This window comes from Molothrus ater, chromosome 6 (assembly GCF_012460135.2).
Source record: "Molothrus ater isolate BHLD 08-10-18 breed brown headed cowbird chromosome 6, BPBGC_Mater_1.1, whole genome shotgun sequence".
Classification (NCBI taxonomy): domain Eukaryota; kingdom Metazoa; phylum Chordata; class Aves; order Passeriformes; family Icteridae; genus Molothrus; species Molothrus ater.
The window spans coordinates 7,903,157-7,926,699 of record NC_050483.2 but is presented as its reverse complement, the minus strand read 5'-3'; the positions used below and the strand labels follow the sequence as shown (position 1 = coordinate 7,926,699).

The window sequence follows — 23,543 nt, the reverse complement described above, 5'->3', positions numbered from 1 at the left end:
TTTTGGACATACTTTTCCATTACCCACCTTAAGCTGTTGCCTTGTAAATAATATCAACACATTCCACTTACAGCTGCTGTCCTGTCATGAGTGTCTAAACGAATCCCAGCCTTCCCTTTCTCTCCACCTCCTCCCCAGAAATAACCCCAGATCCATTATTTCCCATAAGAATTCTCAGTGAAAGTGGTAATGGATGAGGCATTATTTCCACATGGGAGAGACTTTCATGCTTTAATGCTGTTGGGGTTTCTGTTTGCTCTTTTGTAGTCCATGTATGAGAGACAGGGTATTGCTGTGATGACACCCACTGTCCCAGGGAGCCCTCAAGGTCCTTTTCTGGGTATACCTCGGGGTACAATGAGAAGACAAAAATCTATAGGTAAAATGCCTCTCTTGTATGGTTTTGTTCATTACTGACATACTTTTGGTAACTTTGGTTCTTTCCTAAAGTGTGTTTCTCCAACATCTTTACCCCAGTGAGTTGCTGTTTAATCCTTATACAAAGTTCATGAGAAAAGAAGTTTGTGTGTAAGGTGATGTGATTTCCACATTTGGCAAGTATGGAACTATAATTTGGTTATTTTCTTTAGAATGTTCCCTATAACAAGGACCAAAAAAAAAAAAAAGATCAGTACAAGACTTTTGCAAAACATTAAGGCAAAATATGATCCATTTTTTCCCTTGTTATTGAAGTGAAAGCATTGTAATGCTGTATAGTTTACAAAGAAATCCTGTTGATCAAATTGACTAAAATTCACCTTTTTTCATTTCAAATTATGGCAATAGATGTTGTTACAATAAAGAAACAAAGAGCAGACCAAATTTGGCTTTCTTTGTTCTTGTTAGTAATTTTAGCAGTGACTTTTATCAATTTAGAAATGCATTATGCTGATGTAAAATTAGCATCCAAACTATCCCAGTATTACCCAGTTTATTTATGTTAAAAGCCATATTTGTAATGATATAATGTCATCTTTTGAAATGCAACATGATGGGTTTTTTTCCCAATAGGATCTTCACAGTCCCTTTGCTAAATTTCAATTGCATCTTAAAAATTCATTAAGTTTCTGAGTTGTTTTATTATATGCATTGTAGAGTATTGGAGCAAGGCAGAAGCAGCTCCTCTGCACAGAATATCTTCCCTGTTCAATAGTTTTCAAAGAAAATATGCTTTTCTACAGCCACCTTGCTGATACAATAACCCCAAACATTTGCTTATGCATCAGTTTAATTAAAATTCCATAACATCCTTTTCAATCCTGGCACCTGGGATGTCCAACAGGAAAGAATGATTATGGTGGGAATCAACCTAAAGGCCTCTTTTGGAATTTTGCATACTCCCCATTCCGTGGGGAATGCACCCTGGAATTTTGGGTTGGATGGAGAAATAGTACAGCGTGGGGGATCCTGGTGGATGTGGCAGTGTTTCAAAAGCACTCTCTGATTTTTCAGGAATAACAGAGGAAGAGCGGCAGTTTCTGGCCCCTCCTATGCTGAAGTTTACCAGAAGTCTTTCAATGCCTGACACCTCTGAAGATATCCCACCACCACCACAGTCCTTACCTCCCTCACCACCGCCACCTTCCCCCTCTCTGTACAACTCCCCCAAATCCCTGACCTCCCGGAGCTACGGAACGATCAAACCTCCATTTAACCAGAATTCAGGTGCAAAAATCTCTTTGGTTCGGCCCGAGAGCGTGGGGACGATGATCAGGGACAAAGGGATCTATTACCGGCGGGAGCTGGACCGGTACTCCCTGGACTCAGAAGACCTGTACAACCGGAGTGCCGCAGCTCAGGCTAATTTCAGGAGCAAGAGGGGCCAGATGCCGGAAAACCCCTATTCCGAGGTCGGGAAGATCGCCAGCAAAGCCGTTTACGTGCCGGCCAAGCCAGCCAGGAGGAAGGGGATGCTGGTGAAACAGTCCAATGTGGAGGACAGTCCAGAAAAGACCTGCTCTATTCCAATCCCAACCATCATCGTCAAAGAGCCATCCACCAGCAGCAGCGGGAAAAGCAGCCAAGGGAGCAGCATGGAGATCGATCCTCAGTCTTCGGAGCAGCCCGGACAGCTTCGGCCTGACGACAGCCTGGGAGTCAGCAGCCCGTTCGCAGCAGCCATCGCAGGGGCCGTGAGGGACAGGGAAAAGAGGCTGGAGGCGAGGCGCAATTCCCCGGCCTTCCTCTCCACAGACCTGGGAGACGAGGACGTTGGATTGACCCCGCCGACACCACGGATGAGGCAGTCCAAGTTCACCGAGGAGGCGATGTTCAGCGGCGAGGATGGTTTCAGACAGCTCATGTCACCAACTCCGATCCCCACCCCCAGGGAGCCCCCCGAAAACCTTTTTAACAGCAGCGAGCCCAGCAGCCAGAGCGACTCAAGGACATTGAACGCTCCGTCCAAAACGAAAGGCACTGACAACAGTATGGTGGCAGCCAAGCCCACGAGTGCTCCCGGCTCGGATAGCTATGTCCACCCGGTCACAGGGAAGCTGCTGGATCCAAACTCCCCACTTGCCCTCGCGCTCTCTGCCAGGGACAGAGCCATGAAAGAGCAGACACAGCAGATTCCAGGCAAAGGGGACGCAGTCAAAACCGACCTTAACAAACCGCTTTACATCGACACCAAGCTGAGACCCAACATGGAAACGACTTTTCCTGTTACTGCCACTGTCACCAGGCAAAATACCCGCGGCCTGTTGAGACGGCAGGAGACTGAGAACAAGTACGAGATGGATGCAGGGAAAGAAAAGAAAGCTGAGGAGAAGAAGAACATGTTGATAAACATCGTGGATACCTCGCAGCAAAAATCAGCTGGCTTGTTGATGGTGCACACAGTGGATACGGCGAAGTCAGATGATATGCCCGAGGATGAGGAGGAAAAGGGAGCTGAGATGGAGCCGAGCCCTGAGAACTCCCCACCAGAGAGGCCGGAGGGCAGCGAGGAAGCGGAGAGCGAGCTGAGCGTCCCTGCCGCACCCGAGCCCCCAGCTTCTCCCTGCAAAACCATCGTGGCCGCCAGCTCTGTGGACGACCCTGTCATCCTGCCTTTCCGCATCCCCCCGCCGCCCCTGGCCTCAGTGGACATCGATGAGGAGTTCCTGTTCACTGAGCCGCTGCCCCCTCCCTTGGAGTTTGCCAACAGCTTCGACATCCCCGACGACCGCGCGGTGCCCGGCTCGGCGCTGACAGACCTGGTGGCGCAGAGGAAGAACGGCACCCCTTCTCCCAGCCAGCCAGCAAACTCCTTGGACGGCAAAAAGCAAGTGGGTCTCTCAAACTGTTTGCCTGCATCCTTCCTGCCACCCCCCGACAGCTTCGACAACGTCGCCGACTCTGGGATCGAGGAGGTTGACAGTCGGAGCAGCAGTGACCATCACCTAGAGACAACCAGCACTATCTCAACGGTGTCCAGCATCTCTACCTTATCCTCGGAAGGGGGGGAGAACGTGGATACTTGTACAGTCTATGCAGATGGGCAAACATTTCTGGTGGACAAACCCCCAGTACCTCCTAAGCCAAAAATGAAGCCCATAATCAACAAAAGCAATGCACTTTACAAGGACGCGCTGATCGAGGAAACTGTAGACAGCTTTGTGATCCCTCCTCCCGCTCCGCCCCCGCCTCCCATCAGTGCCCAGCCCAACCTGGTGAAAGCTGTCCCCCAAAGGACATCCAAGCTTTGGGGGGACGTGCCAGAGGTGAAAAGCCCGATTCTCTCAGGCCCCAAGGCTAATGTCATTAGTGAATTGAACTCAATACTCCAGCAAATGAACAGAGAGAAATCCTCAAAGCCAGGGGAGGGATTGGAGTCGCCAACTGGAACGAAAACTGCGAGTCTCAGTACAAGGTAAAAGTAATTAACCAAATCATTTTCTAAAAAGGCTTGACCTTTTTTTTTTTTTGCCATCCCTTTGCTATCTTCTCCTGTAAATCACATAGATAAAAGAAAAGTGTACTCTGTATTTGCTTAACGAATAATCTGTGTCAAACAAGAATTTCTTACATTGTCAAGCATTTGTGTTGCCTACATGGTAGGACAAGAGCTTTCTCAGCCTTCAACTTCAAGGTTTGCACATACCTTTCTGTTGTTTTGATGTGAATTTCTTAGATTTCTCTTTAATTTTTTTTTCTCTCTTTAATTTTTTTTATCTTTAGTTTCTTCCCTTTTAAAATGGGGTGATAATTTAATTTTTCTTCAGTCTCACGAGGTATTTTGGCTTCAAACAGGTAAAAAGTGTTTTTGCCAAGGGTTGCTTTGGATTCACTGTGTGGTCTCATTTGATTCATGCTGAGACCTCTCCTAATCTACTTAATCATAAAGTATTTCAGAGAATTGCTCATTAAAAATCACTTTGCACTGTCCATGTTATCACTAAACCAGATCTGTATGAAATGTGGACATAATATCCTGAAATCCACAATTATTAAAAAGAGAAAGCTAATTTTGTATGTTTCAATAGGAGACTGAGGTATTTCTTCTTGCAAAAACACCATGCTGGCTTAGATTTTTAAAAAAGGTGCCACCTAAGTCAATTTTATTAAAATTATTCTGGTGGTTAATAAATAGCATCAGCTTTGGAAAGCTGATGTACTTTGCAGGCATGAAGATAATTTGTTTTTAAGGGAAGGGTGTCTTTGCTGATTGCAAAGATTGCTCATTCAGAAAACAGTGTGATCCACAGCCTTGGCATCACACAGTTAGATATTATTTCCTGCAGGATGGAAGTCATCAAACTGGTGACAGTGAGGGAATTCAATTTTTAGAATTGAAAAATGGGAATAAAGCACAGAAATTCTGGAATTCCTCTCAGTGGCACTTGACTAAATGGAGAAGAAATTGAGCTGGGTCTGCAGGAAAAGCCTTCATACATGAAAAAACCCCACATTATTTTTGCTAGATGTTGATCATGTTTCTTGTTAAGCCCCATGAGCATGTTGTCTGTAGCTTCATGTGTATACCATTATTTATCAGCTTCTATTTTTAAACTGAAAGGTACTTCCAGGTTACAGTGGAGATCTTTAGCATCCCTATTTTATTAGAAAATAACCAAGGCTACCGACTACAATGCACTGTAAATATGTAAAAGAACTCTCATTACTGAGAGGAAAATGAAAAGTAGAAGTAAATTGAAATATTTTTTTCTGTGAAAATACATTTTTAAAGGTATAAAGGCTGGGGAAAACTTGAAAAACTATAGCACTTCCCTAGAGGAAAGCAAACTGTTATGTAAGCAGAAGTAGCCCCATATGTTACCTTTTAGAGGAAGAGCTGACTTAGTGTTACAAATTTATGTTGTTTTTTTGTCTGTCCTTGAGGTTTTTTAATTTTTCTAACTCAGCTTTGGCAAATTACTGCATCTTCATGATGGAGTACAGAGGCTCAGCTGCAGGGGGGGAAATCCCCACCCAAAGCATTATTTCAATGGGGCTGAAATCCTGCTTCTTCCCTGAAAAGCAAACACAAACACTCATCTTTGCAAGCTGGAGAGAGGATCTGGAATGTAGCTGAGCCCAAAGAGCTATGAGGGCATAAATGGGATGAGTTGGCAGTGGCAAAGAGCAGCAAAACTCTTGGCTGTCATTTGACTGTGGGAGAAAATGACACCTCCACGGCATTCCCAGTGGGAACAGGAGACAAGAGGGCTGGGTTTTGTTTCCTGCCATTTTCCTGACTGATGTGATTGCTTCTTAATTATGAGCTGGATTGGAGCTGCTAAAACCACCAGGAAAGGATTTATTTTTAAGCAAATAATAATCCAGGAGACAGCAGAAGAGAGCCAGCAATCTACAGATGCTGGAAGTGTGTTTGAGAAGGTGCTGCAGGCAGAGTCTTTTCATCTCAACCAGGGTAAGGCAGAGAGATGGGAGTGGAGATGTTCACTTGTGGAATCAGAAGCCCCGTGGGTTTTCTTCACTGCTTTTACTCCAGCTTTATCTCCCTAAAAGTTAAATAAATTACAGCCTTTCTAGCCCAACTGCACGACTGACACAATTTTTTTACAAAACTGTCAAATATTATGACCAAGGAATACCACCTTGTGAAAATTTCAAGTGTAAAAGCTAATGTTTAAATTTCAAAGGTAAAATTCCTGGAGTTCCTTGGTATTTTTTCCCCCCTAATACTCTAAAGCTTATAACAACCAATTGTTGATCTTGCAGCCCTTCCCTGTGAGGTAGCATTAGAAAGGGACCAAGGAATTTTGGCTCAGAAAAATCAGGGATTCTGCTGAATTAAAGAACAACTCGTTAGCTCTACAAACAGAGCAGTGATAATAAGTGGGCCTGTTCCTATCCTTCAGCCAAGGAGAAGGATTGGGAAGAGTTATAAATAGGAACAGCATTCACAGGCTCGCTTGGGCGGTGTTCGCAGCACAGGCAGCCTGATGAAATTAAAAATATGTATCTGCTTATGGGGCCATGCATGAGATTATAGGCCAGGTTGGAATCCTAAATTCCACTAGGAATTCTCTTTGCACAGCCAGTAGATGCAAAACTGGGGCTCACTGAAGGCAGCTGCCCTGTTAGGGTGGCACAGGGGTGAATTAAACTACTGACAGTGGGGTAATGACTGGCTGCAGTAACACATAAAAACACCTTCTTTGTGTGTTTTTGATAAACGGGGATTAGGGAGAGATCATTCTATGGTCCTGAACAGCATTTCTGAATTATTACATTGAGACCACCGTAAACCTGCTTTTATTCTCTGCATCTTGGTTTATCAATCATTTTCCATGGTGTATTTATAGTTTTCCCGTGGTTCTTATGGAGACGCCGAGCTTCAAGATTTTTAAATAGAGCATGGAAACGCTTGGCTGGAAACCATCTGCTCCTCCATCCTCAGTGGTAGTGGCCAGCCTGTGGGATAGGAAAAAGGAGCCCAGCAGGAGAAAGGAAAAGAGGAAGAAGTGAGAGAATGCCCTTGCTTACTTTGTATTAACTGAAGTGTAATTAAAGAGTTTGATCACGAGGTTCAGGAAGAGAGCTCCAGATCCCACTCCCAGTTTTGGCCACCTTTGACTTTGCGGAATTATGGCCATCAATTGTGGTGACAGAGGTTTTAATCTGGTTTATCCATGTCCTCCTGCAGGCGAGGAGGTTGGGACATGTCAACCACAATAAATGCAGCAGTGCTGTAAATGCACTTGAGAGGCCCCTGGCTTTTATATGGAGCTGATGAAAGCACGGGGAGAAGAGCAGAGCGGGGCTTTCACTGGGAGAGAGGAGGAGTGTTTGTTCTGGCTGTGACCCTGCAGTCCTGTGGCAACATCAGGAGGCAGCCCCTGAGATCCAGGGCCTGAGGCAGTGTGGCTGAGGCAGGATAAACCTGGGGGCTGCCAGGGACACACAGCTCAGCCCCAGGGAACACAGCATCCTCCCTCCCTCCCTCCCTCCCTCGTGCCTCTGGAGCACTGATGAGGGGTAATGAACAGCAGCTCCTGCTGCTCTCCACCAGCACCACACCAAAATGATCCATGGCTTGGCCAGAGGGAGAAACACATCCAGTTTTTCTGTGTTTGCCCAGCTGTGTTTGCACAATCCTGCAACCTCTGGGGCACATTGGCATCACTGCTGGTGGTGGGAAATACTCATGATAAGTGTGGGAGTTATGGAGGATGCTGTGGAACTGAGTCCTCTAGGAAGAATAACCTGCACTGTGCTGGAATAACAAGTTTTAAAAGTGAAACTGGCCAATGATTTTGGCCATCAATGAATTAGTTTTTTTCATGAGTATTTGGAGAAGTTCCTTTTATTTTTCCACAAGCAGGTAAGGTAGAACAGAACTTAGTGGTGAGTCCTTTACAGGGAGTGATCCTGTGTTTGGTTTATGGTAAAGGATGTCTGGGTTTGGCAGAGGATGAAATAAGTGCCTTGATTTTTCACTTGCTGCTCTCCCATTAGACTCATTTCACATCGTTAACTGTTTGCCAGCCAAATTCACAGGATTGCTTGCTTTGTCAGTGATTTCTGCAGTGTTTCAGTCATTCCATTTTGTCATTTTTATTTGCTGTCATGACTGCTGTTGTCAGAGGAGGGCCATGCTGAAGTGCCATGAAGTAAGTGCCAACCATAAAGCATGGACTATTCTGTGTTGTACATTCTGCTGCTTTTGGTGCTCACCCATTGTTATTGCATTTCAGTGACTTTGGTGGTGACTGTGTTTCTCACAGTGCGGTGTGGATTAGATCATCCTAATCCAGAAATGGTAGCCATCCTAAAATGGGACCTAGGATGTCATCTCAAGGTGAAATAAAAGCCACACTCATCAGAGGAGTACTCAGAAAATGTGTTGCTGACATGAGCACATAAGACCAGATCCCTGAATGTGTCTGAGCAACTAAACAAGGGGCAGGACTTTTCAGATATGGCCAGATTCTGCCAGATTTTGGGAGGTGGAGGGGTGGGGAGGGATGATTAATACAGTTTTACACACCTGTGTGAGGCTAAAAGTAAAGACAAACCAGCCTGTGTGGTCGTCTTGTCCTTGAGAGCTGTGGAATTCCCCCCGTTCTCTTCCAGCTTCCCTTTCCCCTGCAGTTATCCAAGCAGAGAGGGCTGAGGCTGCCTCCTGGCCTAGCACCATCCCCTTCCTGCTGCTCTCCAGACATTTCACATGGAAACTCCTGCTCCTGCACAGACAGACTCCCACAGCCCTTCCTGCCTGTTCCTTCCTGGCAGCAGACACGGAGCAGCTCTCAATTCTTCTCCCCGGAATAACGCCCTTGTGAGGAGCTCTGCATCCTGCCAGTCATCACGTCAGCCCTTGTTCTGCACCTGCCCCCAAAACACACAATTCTTGCCTTACTTTCCTGCCATGCAATTTGCCTCTGACAACAGAGTAAAAAAATTAAGAGGTGAAGGCAAAGTTTGGGGTTTGTGCAGCCTCCAAGATCTGTAAGAATTTAATTTCTTGCAGCACCCCTATACAGCTACTTCATTCTTGGTTTTAAAAGTGTTTTCCTTTGATACAATGGAAAAGCTGTGTCAGAACCAGCAAGTCTTCTGGAAAGTTCTGGGCTAAAACAGCTCCCAGGAGCTGAGAATGATATGGGGTTTTTATTTTTCCATGGGAGCTGCTGCATTGATTTGCCTCTGATATTAAGTTAACAGTAAATTTGAATCTTGCAAATATAATTTAAAATTTAAAAGAATGTTTTGGCTACAAGCTGTGCTGATGGCTTTTATACTTGGAGGCCATGTGGTTGTGACATATAGGTTATATATTTTGATTTTAATATGAAGCAACATAATGGGCTTTGCAATCAGTGCAGGCTCACAGCAGCAAATGTTTATAAATTACCACCATATGCTGATTCTAATAGAGCAACATTTATTTAAAATAATTATCATACTTTTCACCTTTTTTTTTTAATGAAGTTTGGGGTTTGGCAGGTTTCATATGGATTTGACATGTTTAGGATAACAGATGATCAAATAAGGCATAAGAAATTGTGATTAAAAATGATTAAAGATCCGGAAACCCCGTAACACAACAAACCCTGCCTGCTCTCCAGCTGGAACCTGCTCCCTCCTTATTGACCAGGCTGCCAACCAACCATAAAATACAAGACAGATGATGGTTTCAAGGCTGTGTCTGCACCCCAGATCGTGTGGGGAGATGTCATAAATTATAATTTAGGATGCATAGGAGTTACATAAATATCCTTGGGTTTTTTTTTTCCCTTGGATTACAATTACAGTGCAGCACAAAAAAATGTAGTTGATAGGGCAGGTGGAAAAGGGGGAAAAGAACATGGGAAAGTAATCTTGGAGTGAAAGGCATGGAACTGAAAGCCTGGCAGACTTCCCTGGGCTTCACCAGGGCTGTGCCCGTGCCATGAGATCTGAGTACTCACACGGCTCTGAACTGAGTTGGTGTTGAAACCTCTGCAATCAGCTAAAAAAGTCTTATCCCTATCTCAGAGTTTTGTTTTAATAATCATCAGCCCTGAACCTCTGGCTTGGAAAAAGCAAGATGCTCTCAGTTCTCCTGCTGCTGCTTGCAGCCATGTGAAGCCAATGTTTTGATCCAGGCTGACAGGAAGCAGAGGACCAGGATGCCTGGGATGCTTTGCTCACCCTGACAATTCCTGCCCATGAGGCTGAGAAAGTTAGGGAACACCAGCCAAGGAATACTTCAAATGAGAGCACAGAGTTTATTTTGGGGGAGTTTGTTTCTTCTATCTTAACATCCTTTATTTAATTTCCTGAACAAGGCTGGGCAGGGAGTCTTTAAGAGGAGCAGTCTGAAGGAGAAGCAGCAAAAGTGAGTTGCAAAGCACTGAGCCTGGAGCTGTCAGTCAAGCAGTAGAAATTATCTTTCATCACCTGGAATAAAAGAAGGTGTATTTTCATCATCCATTTGATCTTGCCACAATGGGTGTAAATACAAAACCCTAATTTCTAATATTTGCAAGACAGGAAAGTTAAGTAGAAGGGTGATTGCAGGTAAAGATCAGGGATTCATTTCCCTATTTATACAAAGCTCATTCTTGCCATCCCTGGGATAGCACTACCCCAACCTTTCTCAAAGAAGGCTTTTTCTTGGTTTTAAATTATATCATGCCTTAGTAATGAGTGTGAGACTCCTAGCGCTAAGGTAAAGGAGGTGGAAATAACTTGTTCCCCTTGGTTAGTAGAATTTAATAGTCTCTTGCCACAGACTTTTTATTTATAAGAGTGCTTAGCTCCAGCCTTGGAAGACAATGAAAGCCATTAGGTGCCAAAAACATCACAGGGAGCACTCAAAACCTTGCCAAGTGTTTCCTTTCTGTGTTAAATTACAAAGCCATAAGCGCTGGAAGCATTGCTCCTACTGGGTTTTAAGTGAAGTACCAATCTTCCAAAGAGATCCCCCTGTTCCCATTGAAATCCATGGAGCAGCCTGTGGGAAATCAGTGCAAATGTTGGTGTGAATTAGATGTGGGTTCTCCCAAAAGTGATTCTCAGTGCTCTGTTCATGACAGGGAGCTTTATTTGAAGGGGACCTGCTGAGCTGTCAGTGTGGCAGAGCTGCACCTCCCTGCGCTCTGGGTTGGTGTGAAGGCCCAAAGCCCCAGGGGTGATTCAGGGAACACTCTCAGGGCTCTCCACAAGCAGCAGCCAGCCAGGGAATCACTGTCTCCAGCTCAGGGCTGCAGTGGGGGAGGAAGGGATTAATAACCCCTTTGTTAGCACTGCCCCATGTTGCCATTACCCTGCTTTTCCTTCATCTCCTTCAGTTCTTTTCTGCACAGCAGTGCAGAATTAATGCTGTGCAGGGTTAATGGGAGCATTTCCATCTGACATCATGCACCCAAGCCATCCTCAGTCCTGCCCAGGCAGGACAGGCCAGGCCTGGGGACAGTGTGGCACTCAAAAACAGGACTCAGAAACAGAGGGCTTGTGTCAGGGTCTGCACAGCAAATCTCAGTACAGCGTCAGCCACATCATCCTCTGGACTCCATGGCATTGCTCCCAGGATAAATAAACCCGTCCTTTGGTCTGCAAGTGCTTTAGACTAGTGTTCTGAAGGTTTTCCCAGTTGGCAGGTTATTTCTGAAGCGAAGAACTCTGGAGCTCCAGGCATGCAAGGGCTCTGTGGAGTGTCCTGAAGTGTGCACGCTGACCAGCAGGCTCTTCCCATGGGAGTGAGGGCTGTGGGGTCAAGCCTTTGATGACATGAACAGACCCAAACCTTCTAAATTTGCTTCTGTAGCCAGCAGGCAGAAGCAGAGGGTCGTGTTCCTTCGACCCACCCTGTCAGGCTGGGCATCAGAGCGAGCCTCTCAGCGAGGTTCACGCCTGCTTCATTCCTAATCTGAAACTCATTTTCTTTAGGCAGAACTTGACCCCAGCTACATCACCTCCAGTCATGCACAGGGAAAAGAATTTTGTCTCCTCAATTTTGTGGTGAAACTGCCAGAGTATAATTTCTCCATGGAAGGAAATAGACACTGAGATGTTTTAGGCACCTTAGAAGAATTGTTTTATGTTTAAAGCATGGATAGAAAGGGAAATAAGAGCAGCTTGTTCTATAAACTACAAACATGCTGCAAAATTCACTGAGTGAAGCCCAAAGATCCAAAATCCAGCATTGCTGAAACTTTCCACCACTACAATTATTGGCAATGTTATGTGTAAAGCCAGAACTGAAGAACTAAAGGACTCCAACCCTCCACGTAGCAAAGGGAAGGTCAACTCCTGGTCATGCTTTGCTGAGAGTACGAAATGCTTGTGTGCTTGTTCCACTCAGCACTTCTGATTTAATTTGGGAACAGGTATTAAAAAGGGAGAGAATGTGCTCTGGAAGCATGTTTTTTCCTGGACTGCTCATAAGCAAATGTTCTGTCTTTAACTATGGCTTACCATTGGTGCTGGTTTCTGGGAAAGAGTCGATGATCCTGTTTCTGTACTTGTAGTTAAAATGTGAAACTCCCCAAGCACTGCCACGCTGTAATGACCACGTGCTGGTGGGGCCATGCTGGTGGCCAGCAGCTCTAACTGTGCCTGTCTGTTTGCCCTTGCAGGAGCACGGAAGTCATGAGTACTGTCTCAGGTACACGAAGTACAACAATCACTTTCACTGTCCGACCCGGAGCCAGCCAGCCGATCTCACTGCAGAGCAGGTCCCCAGACTATGACAGCAGGACCTCAGGAGCAAGGCACGCTCCCAGCCCTGTGGTTTCACCAACAGAGATTAATAAAGACATCCTGCCTGCTCCTCTGACTGCTTCTGCTTCAGCCTCATCTCCTTCTCCAACTCTGTCCGATGTATTTAGCCTACCCAGCCAGCCCCCTTCTGGGGACTTATTTGGCTTGACCACAGGGCGCAGCAGGTCTCCTTCTCCCTCCATATTACAACAGCCAATCTCAAATAAGCCTTTTACAACTAAGCCTGTCCACCTGTGGACTAAACCAGATGTGGCAGATTGGTTGGAAAGTCTAAACTTAGGTGAACATAAAGAAACATTTATGGACAATGAAATAGATGGCACACATTTACCAAATCTACAGAAGGAAGATCTGATAGACCTTGGAGTGACTAGAGTTGGGCACAGAATGAACATAGAAAGAGCTTTGAAGCAGCTGCTGGACAGATAAGAATAGCTATCTTGCCTCACAAACTTCTGTTGATAACTAGAGATGGGCTGGTACTGACATACCCCAAATGCCTTGTCTGTCTGCGAGTGCCAGCAAAATTGGGGGGGAGGGGGAAAACAGATGAATTCCTGGTACTCAGGAGATGTAGACTGTCTGCTACATGCCCAAACACAAACCTAAAGATGCTAAAGAAGTGGGGCCATTTTATTTCAAAGCTGTGGGGAGATGTGAGAGAGAGACAATTGTTAACTTCAAAACTCTTGATTCTGCCCTTGGCTGGGACCCTTGTGTGACAATTTTCTTTTAAAATTGCAAACATTTCAGGGTTTCTTTGACTGACAGAAAAAAAAAATTGCATTTTATTTTATTCTCTCCTTGGCATTCAGTCTCCAAGCAGGCTGCCTTCCCCAGCCCTTGGTTCATTTTAAGAGGACAGGTTGCTCCATTACCACTCAAACCCAGTTTTATCAGTAGCAGGGATATTGAGGCGGGCACAGGAGTTCATATTCCTCTTTTTTTACTGGCATAGCTCCCTGATCTGTTGGCAGTGAAGCTGGTTGTTCTGCTGGGGTCAGTCCAATGGTAACCTTGCTCTGTTTTACCTAGTATTTCTTTATTTCTGCAGTGGTATTTAGCACTCTTCCAAGGTGGCAGAACAAGTTCAGTGCACGCTCCATTGACGTGGCCTGTAGGATGGTGCAGATGTTGAGTAAAGGCTGAGGAGGGACCACACTTAGAGGTGCAGCAAAGTGAAGCTAGTTTGAACCTGAGACCACCCCCCCACCAGTTCTCAAACAGCTCAGCTGGTGCTGAGTCAAAATATGAACTCCACGAGCCAGGACAAACTTTGGTGTGCAGGCACAGCTTGGGACCTGACAGTGAGACACTGAGAGAGGCTGAGCCCTGGGAGGTGCTGCTTAATTCAGTGAGTGGTAAGTGCCTGGGTATTTTGAACAGCAGGCTGAGAAGGAAGGAAAAGAGAGATGAATGTTCCCATTGAAGTCAGTGGGAAGTGTGCCAGGATCTGAAGTGAGAGAGGGATTTCAGCCTGTTAGGATGGAAATGCTTCAGATCCTTGAGAGGAGGCAGAGAGGTGATGCCAAGCTGGAAAGAGCTGTCGAGTGTCTCGGGGTGTGAGGGCTGGGGAGGGATCCAGGCTCTCATTTTGTCACTGCTGGCAGGAACTGGCTCTGGACAGGGACAGAGGGCTGGGCACAGCCCATTCCTTGGCACGAGAGGTGGGAGCACCCTGCCAGAATCCAGGGCTGGGAGTGGGGCAGGCAGAACTTTCCGGGAGACTTCCGTCAGCAGGGGAGAAACACCCATGGCTGCTTCACACGGCTTTGTTTTTTAAAAAAAAAAATATTGTTATTATTATTTTTTTCAACTTTCAAGTTAACAAGTCTCTCTCTGCATGTTTGAACTCCCCCTTGTAATTAACACCTCTGAATATCTGTGAGTTTTGTAGGACTTTCTGGACAGAATATTCAAGATGTTCAAGGTGGGTAAATTGGGTGTGGATGGCTAAACTGCCTCCCTACCAAACTTTCAGGTTCCCTTACATTTTGCAAGGTACCTGAACTTTCTTTCCTTGATATGGTCCTTGATATGGTCCAGCCTATCTCTAATTTTTTTATTATTGTGATTATTTTTTGCTCACAAACAAGTGTCTAATTAGGTCTGCAACAGCCCTAGTATGAGTACATAAAGTTTAGCATTTTAAATATCTTTCTTTACTGCAAGTTTAAATAGTTGTACAGATAGTTTATAAGCACAATATTTTAAGAAAATAAGTGGCTGGTCTACTGGGCAGCCTTTGTGCCACTTCAGTGCTAGGAAGTTAAAAACAGAAAAAAAAAACAAACAAAAAAAAAAGAAAAAAAAACTTTTTGTGGTTTACTACTATTTCTGTGGAATAATTATAAAGTCTTGACCTTTTTAAAATCAACCTCATTTGGATGCATCTGAACCAGCAGAGCTGTGTTATATTTTCTATCTTTGCTAGAACTTCTACAGAGGAGGATGAATATTTCTTCAAAAGTGGTTACAGTTACCAACGCATTGGAAACTCATAAAAATCAACTTATTTAAGCCTCCTGCCCCCTTTATGGAACAGCAAATCTCTTGACTTAACATCTGTTACTGCACTCTGTTTGTATCTGGGGAGTTCCAAGGAACCTTGTCACAAAAACGAAGCACTGAGGCTGTTTTGCTGTCGAGGAGTGCTGAGTTTTTCCATGGGAGGTGTAGAAAATGGCAGTTCCACTCAGATAGGTCGATGCAGGCAACTTGAGGCCATCACACACTTTAAGAAGTGAAAAAAAAAAAAAGAAAAAAAAAAAGAAAAGAAAAGGTAATTTAGCCATCTTTTGTCTTCCATTTGGTGATACGACAGAATTCAGTAAATAAACCACTGATGCCATGCTCTCTCTTTTTTTTTTTTTAATTTTTTTTTTTGTTTGTTTCTTTGGGTACAGTTGCTATTACCTCTATAACACGTGCCAGAAATACGTTAGGAAATAAATACAGTAGTAAAAGAAAAAAAAAAAAAAACATAGAAGTTGACTTTTAAAGCTGCTTTTTTTGGATCACAACCTTCTGGTTGGTTGAACTTGCCCTGAGCAAGGCTGACGCACCCAGTAACTCCCAGGTGGGACCGTCCCTTCCTCACACAGGTGTGGCTCCTGCTCGGGCATCTCTTCAGGTACTCCAAGAGCAGGTACAAAAACGAGCAGATCAAAGAGCTGAAAGGGAATAGTTTTATTTTTCACCTTGTGTCCTATGAAGCAAAAAGGTAAGGAGACCTGAGGGGACCTACTTGGACCACCAGAACGCACCTCTGCCAAGTCGAGTTCGGTCTCCAGCTCTGAGGGGTGGTTTGAAACAAAAAAAAGAAAGCAATAGTAACAGATAACGCCGTGGCCTCCGAGTATTTTCACCAGGGGGGAGGAGAGAAGACCCATTTCTTTCATGCTACTCTGATAGTGAAAAAACAAAGTCATTAGAGATCTATGATATTCTGGGTTTTAGGATCAACTTTTGTTTATATACTGTAATTTAAATAAATTGCATTTACATGCCTAGTTTCTGTAATATTTGTGTATACAATACCAAAATCTTACAAGATGTAAATTGTGTATAACTGCACAGACTCCTTGCCCTAGGTGTCTGAGAACATTTTAAGTTTAATTCATATATTATAAAATGACTAGATGTGACTGTTGATTTACAGAATTTACATATCACAAAGAAGTTAATTATTTGTGGTACTTAAGTTAATAAAAAAATAGTGATTTTTTTTTTCTTTTCCTCTCCGTTCTTAGAAAGCATTACCCAGTTGATCTGGCGATGATTATGTGTATGAGCCACAAATATTGATAATTTTTCCATTACATTTTTTCTTTTCTTTTCTAGATACTAATATGTTTCTCGCTATAGTTTGTGTAACAACTTGTGTTCACGTTATCTATGTTGCTGTAATTTTTGTGCTTTAATTCCTCTTATTTCGACTGATTAAAAAAAAAAAAATCAAGCTCCTGTAACTTGCACTTTTCCCCAATCCTTAATACTCTTGTATGGCAACCAAAATTACTGTAAGAAATAAATATAATATTGCACTAAGGGTGTGGTTCTGATTGCAAACAGAGAACACTGTCTGGATTTTTATTAAAAAAGAAAAAAAAAATTAGTTGCCAAAAATATTTGCAATTTGTTATTGAAACCGCATAAAATGCTTTAACAAAATGTAGATAGAACTAAGGGAAATTTATTGATTTATTGTTGGGAAAAGCATTTCCTGGTTATTCCTTTTTTTTTTTTTTTTGTTAAAGCATTCCTTATGCCTGATGTTCTGTTCATTTACTGAATTTCACGGGTCACGCTTGAAATCTGGAAAAGCAGGAAACTTTGAAGGGGACAGGTAGAAAACTGCATTACCTGATTTTTTTTTTTTTTTAATTTTTTTTTTTTTGCCTTAAGGTGGAATTCCGAAATGCGTGGAATGTTCTTTGTTGGGGGGAACAAAGCACAGCCCCAAGCTTCAGTGCCGCTGCTGCTGCTCTGCGATTCCACAGGCACTGAAAAGTGGGGGTTTAGGGATTTTATTTTCATTTGGGGCTGGGTTTTCTCTGGGGCAGAGCAGCTGTGAAGAGGGGAGGAGGGAACAGCGCTCCTTGTCCGACTTTGTGCATCTTGTGACTTTGAAATCTGTACCAGCGGGCTCTGTTTGTACTGTGAATAAACAAGGCTGCAAATGGAAAAAAAAAAAAAAAAACAAACCAACCAACCAAAAGAAAACAAAAAACGAGGAAACAATTCTCATCTTCTTTTGGCTTAAGTTAAAGATTTGTTTTTCTGTCTTTAAATGGTGATGCAATGAAGAGTATTTTTTATTTTTATTTTCTAAGATATTGGAATAAATGCCTAGAACCGTTGCGATTTGGTTTCATACGTTCCTTAACTATGAATCTCTTCTCAGCTGTCATTCTAGCTCATCATTTTTGTAGCCCCCTGTTATTATTTCTCTCATGATTTCCCAACAACAATTACTTGGCAGCTTTGTTTTGTTAAAAACACAAACTAGAACCAGCCTGTTTGGGTTTTTTTTTAATTTACTTATTTCAGGTATTGTGGCAAACATCTGTGTATCCAAATAAAGTCAGGTATTTCCAGGGCAAAACAAAGAATGCTTTGCAATTGTCACTGCTTGTTGGCCAAAGAAATGAGAAGAGTTGATCATTGCTGTCATTGTGTATCAATGTGTTCTGCTTTATTCTTTGGTTTCTGTATTTTTTTCTGTATTTTTTTTCCTGTATTTTCCTGCATTTCGTGGACTTTCATCCCCTCTGTCCTTGGCTGGGCCACCCAGAGTAGCACGATTGTAACAACGCTTCAGAATGTGTGTGTTTTTTTTAAAAAAAAAAAAACAAAACAAAAACAAAACAACAAAAAAATTGTATGTGCCTTATAATTTTCCACCTGGATCAGCTACACTGTATTTCACATAAAAAGCTTTATCTTCAAGGTGTTCAGTACCTGACAAACAGAGAGTGCTGGGGTTGGAGTGAGCTCTGTGTCACTGCTTTAGGAAACACTGAGGAGCTGCAGTGACTCAGACCTTATCTCGCCACATTTTTGGCATTGTGAGCCTGATTTCAAGTCTTCTATTCAAATCAGGCAAGCAAGAGGGGGAAAAGAAATGAGATGAGACTGTTATTTTGGGTTCAGTTCACTGCCATAAATCCTGGGTGGGTGGTACAATTGACATGGGCTGTGTTTCACAGACGAGGTAACAATGATGAATAAATAAACCAAGTGGACTCGATGCCATTAAGTCTGCCACAAACTGGTTCTGTGCCACTGACATCTAGTGGAACCTAATGGACACTGTCTCAGAGCAATATCAGACCTTTAAAAATATTTATTTATTTACTTTCAACTACTGTCATTCTTTCTACAAGAAGCCGTTTTAGAAAATTTTGTACTGTTGTTATTTAGGTTGGCCTGAGTATTTAGGCCTTTACTATTTTACAGAAAGGCTGACTGTATAATTACACAAATTATACATGAATGAGAAGTCTTTAATGTGTTTTCTGGTCTCTCTGTGCTTATGTTTTCTCAGTTTTCTGTTTTGAACGTCAGCATCTCCATGTGATACTTCATTTGCATCCGGCATGGTTTTTGATGGGAATATAGGTTTTGTCTCCAGTACTGTAAACCTTGGACTGTTTTGAACCATTTCTGACACTACAACCTGATGAACAACAGCCTGTTCAGCTCCAAATTGTGAAAAAAAAATAAAAATAAATAAAAAAGAGTTTTGAGGTTAGGAAGCAGTTCAGAACAGCTGGGGGGGATTGCCCTGATGTGCTTGCAGTGCTGAAGTTTGGTTTCTCCAATAAAATTCCAGTTGTTTTTTTCCTCAGGACTGATGCCAGGAGGAATCCGTGCACGTGTGTGTGAGTTCTTGTACGCTTTCAATGTAAAGGTCCTTGGGCAGCCTTAGAAAACAATGTACAGATAGGACACCAGTGTTGCATGTGCTTAAACCTGTACTGGAATCAATGTCGCCGTGTACCTGTTTGCTTTGGAAATCTGAAGAGAATACAATATACAGAAACCTCAAAATCTACCTCATGTTTTAATGGGTTCTTTTCCACTGGTGCTCTCCTGTTACCTGAATGTCTCTGAGCATTCCCTGCTGGGTGCAGGGAATGGCCAAGCCTGGCTCTCCCTACCCAGTCCACCCCTAGAAAACCCCGAGTGAGGAACTGCTGGGGCTCTGTCATTCTTCTGTCCTTTTGTTGTGACCCTGTGCTGCAGCTTGGGGTCTCCTTTGGGGTCAGACCTGCAGTGGCAAGGGCAAGGTGAGAGCTCCAAGAGATCAGACAGAAAGGGGACTGAGACAGAATTCACTTCTCATTTTCTCATTTCTGTTATTGATGTATTTATCACTTACCATTTACTTGTCACAGTGCGGACAAGTGAACAGCAATCACTTCATTTTTATCTGGGCATAGTCAAATAGTGCAGAGAAATACTGTTGTGTTTAGAATTCTTTTCCAAGCTGTGCTGCATCCCATCTCTCCATTTGCTCTGTCTCAGCAGTTTTCTTTCCTTCCAAAGCAGTGGGTGTCAGCTTTAGTGTGTGCTGCATTCTGTAGGTTCAGCTGGCTGACCTGTCAGACTTTCAGTGCCCCAGCAACAGAACATTTACAGGTGCACACACTTCACCTGAGGTCATTTGAAATCTCTCATTTTCTGCATCGCAGACAGGGCACAAAGCAAGGGCAGGTGACTCCCTGAAGCTAGTTTTCAGTTCCTAGGAAAGGAGTTTTCTTCCAGAGGCCAATTCCTCCCCTCTCTGTGCATTTGGAGCAGACCCTGGACACACCTTTGGCTCTGTCCTGTGGGCACAGCTCCAGCCTCTGACCTTGGTGCTGTTCTGCCACCCTTGGGGACAGAGCCACCCGCAGCAGAGATCCTCCTCTGGGTGCTGTCTGTGCTGCTGACCAGGCTGGTTTATCCCAGGGAAAACCAGCTGGAAAGCCCAGAGCCACGGGAACAGGGAAAATTTGTTTGTAGCACATGCACGGAGTGGAGAATCCCGCCAGGAATTCCACGGGACTGCTCTGCCGAAGGGGACAGGGAAGAAGAGAAATTTGGCTTGGCAGAGACGTGCACAATACCCAGCCACAAAAAAGGGCAAGGAAATTCCTTATCCCAAGGAATAAAGCTCTGTAGATGCCAGCAGCTGGAGGGCATTCACAGGATGTGAATGGGACCAGCAGGATAAGGGTGGGAATGAGCTGGGAGAGGAGCTTGGAGCAGGGCTGGGAAGGACTCGCTCTGTTTAACCCCAAGATGGGGAGGCTGGAAGGAGCTTTCTGATTTTTCCCCTCCGTGAGGGGTGAACTGCCAGGGGAGGGGGCTGACCTAGGGGAATGCTGGCTCTGGAATGACCCATCACCAGCTGGGGATGGATTCAGGCTGCAAACTGGGAGGGAGCCCAAATGGGGAGGAGAATGGGGCTGTGCTGGGGGGTCCTGTAGGAAACAGCCCGGGATTTATTCCTTATGGCACACAGCTGATCCTGGGACACCTTCCTGTGAGCTCTTCTGCCAGAGCTGTGGGCTGAGAAAAACGGGATGGAGGGAAACTGTCCCTGCCATGGCAGGGAAGGGGAATGAGAGGGGTTTGAAGGTCTCTCCCAGCCCAGACCATTCCAGGGGTTCAGGATTCTATTGAAAACTATTAGTTAGATTAATACTGAAGCACCAGACCAAGCTCTGGAGCAGAGAAAGAAAACCTGGGATATTGCACCTAAAATATGCCAAACCTAAAGCCTGGCTGCAGCATTAAAGTGCTTTAAAGCATTAAAGCAACTCGAGGAAAAAGGGGCAAAGGTTTCTTCAGGAAGATAAAATTTCCACCTCTGCACAGTTCTGCATCCTCTTGTCAGCACAAAATAGGTGCAATAAAACAAATAAAATAAAACAGTGATCTGCAGCTCCTTAGAGATTAAATTCAAGGTTGCACAAGCTCCAGTATTCCTGTTAACAAGTGCCATTTAGTCCTTACCTTCAGGTTCTGTTTGTTTTCGTGGCTTGTTTGGTTCTTTTTTTATTTTTTAAAGAAAGAAAGAAAACAGCTAAAGATCATTGGGGGATTTATTAATTGTCCTTGTGTGCAAGGACACCAGAAAATTTATAGCAGTTTCTATAACATCTAAAATCTTTAGCAAAACACATGCATTTCCTTTTTCTTTTTTTACATTATTAATAACAGATAAAGGAAATGTTCTAAAGTAAGGATGTTCCATCAGACTGGAAAAAACTGTCTAATTCTCCACAGTAAGAAACCTTGTGAAGAATTTCAGAGATTTGAAAGGCAAAACCAACATTCATTTGAAAAACCCCAGACCAAATGTGTGGTTAAGGATGATTCACTGTCCCCTAAAAGGCAACAGGGCCACCTGTCAGGACACCAGTGGACTGTGCCAAATATTTCATTATATTGCTTACTTGCACTACTGAAAACACAAGTTTTCTCTCATTATTTGGAGTTCTTGGGTTTATTACAAGGCTCAGTTTTATCCCTGCACTGTAAATGGGGCACAAATAAAACCTCCCACAGAAATAAGCCCTGGTTTGTCTGGGGCTTAAGTCTAAGAACTGTTAAATATTTTTGCTGCATCACTGCCTTTTTTTTTTTCTCTCTTTTTTTTTTTTAATACTCAGGACACCTTTCTTTTCCTGACTGATCTCTTGTTCTTCCTGGATAGATGAAATTCCATATTTTCCCTCATGATATCCAATATAAACACCAGAACATTTGGATTTGTTTGCAGTTACCAGCTACAAAAGTCAAAGGCCAAGACTGATATCTGGGCTTAAAGGAAAAGATGATTCCAGTGCAAATTAGCAGCAATACAGTTTTAAAAGCAGAGGAACTCAGAATGAACTCACTGGAGGATCTGTTTCCAGCTTGCACTGCCAATAACACCCAATATTCAGTAGAGAAATCTCATTACCAACTTGCAATACTCCCAGGCTGTGTTTGAGTCTGAGATTTTGATGGCCTTTATTTTTATCAGTGCTTTGCTGACCACATTAAAGTTTTCTGCACTACTGTGCAAACTGAGGGGAGGCAGAGCCATAAGAGGCTTGATTAATGAGTAATTTTCATTTATTTTGTAGCTACCACACAGATGAATTGAGGGTAAGATGGTAGCTTGTTTTTTTCCAGGAACTGTAGTGGCACTCTCTATGCCTGGAAATAATCACAAAATTGTTTAGGTTGGAAAAGTCCTCTAAGGTCATCCAAGAGCTGCCAAGCCCTCCATCAAACCATGACCTCAAGTGCCACAACTATGTGGCTTTTAAATAATTTAATAATTCTGCATAATTTCAATAATAATTGATCTTGAGCTTGAGCTACTTCCCAGGCTGGGATGTGCCAGTGTCCAGGGCTGCCTGGCACCGAGGAGCAGGGATGCGGCACCAATGCCAACGTGTGTGAATGTGCACCTGATGAAATGAGCACACCCAGCAGAGGCAATGAGCAGGGAAAGGCAGCCAGCAGCTGGGAAAGGAGCCCTGGCTGCAGGGCTGACCTTCCTGCCCCTCTCCCTGGGCTGGGCTGGCCCACAGAGGAACCTCCCCTGTCTCCCCTGGGTGACCTGGCTGTCCCTGGCCCTGCTGCGGCACAGGAGAGCTCTGAGTGGTGCTGGCAGGGGTGAACCCACCCACGGAGCCAAGAGCTGCTCCTGGCTCTGCATCTGGCAGGGAGCAGCTCCCTCCCTTCCAAAGCTTCAGCCAGGCCTGATCCCCAGCCAAGATCCAACAAAAGACTGTTTTGGGAATGTCTTTGTGCTCCTGCTGACCTACCCATGGACACTCTGGCTGTGCTTTGCTTTCAAAGAAAGGCCAATAATTGCCAGTGGCAATAATTATGGCACTGGGCAGGCAGGAAAGCAAAATACAGAGTTTCTCCAAAGTTTCTCTCGGCCTTCCAGACCTCCTGAAAGAAAACCCAAATAAATGACATTCCAGCCATGCCCCAGTTCCTGACTTGCTAGCCTGATGTTCATTCCTCACTTAGGATTGTGCAGTGGGGCTTCCAGGCCAGAGAATTAACAAATCTTGTTTAGCTTTCAATTTCACTATCTCTGCCACAGTACACTTTTGCTGCCTGAAACTTCCAGAAGCCAAAACCTGGCATCAGGAACTGCAAACACTGGCATGGGAAGTCGGCCCAACTCTCTGAGGATCATTTTCTCTTTTCCTTTTAAAGTGGGAATTCTGCTAGAAATAGCTGAAACGGATGATTTAAAATTTTTGGCTACTTAAAAGTAATTATTTAATCAATTTTGCCTGACTCCACCTGGCCATTAGACCCTGGTTTTGGGGAAGCTGTACCAGAGCACCACACTCCTCCTTTCAGGGCTGCCTTGCTGT

The 23,543-nt window shown here is 44.0% G+C and overlaps 1 protein-coding gene across 3 annotated transcripts in view; it reads left to right on the top strand.

Annotated features, from left to right (window-relative positions):
• Positions 1–19,216, top strand: part of SHANK2 (SH3 and multiple ankyrin repeat domains 2) — a 250,055-nt gene extending 230,839 nt beyond the window's left edge. For all 3 annotated transcript variants that reach the window (XM_054515204.1, XM_054515206.1, XM_054515205.1), the window contains 3 exons: positions 268–379; positions 1,453–3,853; positions 12,513–19,216. In XM_054515204.1, the coding sequence (XP_054371179.1) occupies positions 268–379; positions 1,453–3,853; positions 12,513–13,086 (3,087 nt within the window). In that variant the 3' untranslated portion in view covers positions 13,087–19,216. The remainder of the gene's footprint in view (positions 1–267; positions 380–1,452; positions 3,854–12,512) is intronic.
• Positions 19,217–23,543: the final 4,327 nt, after the last annotated feature.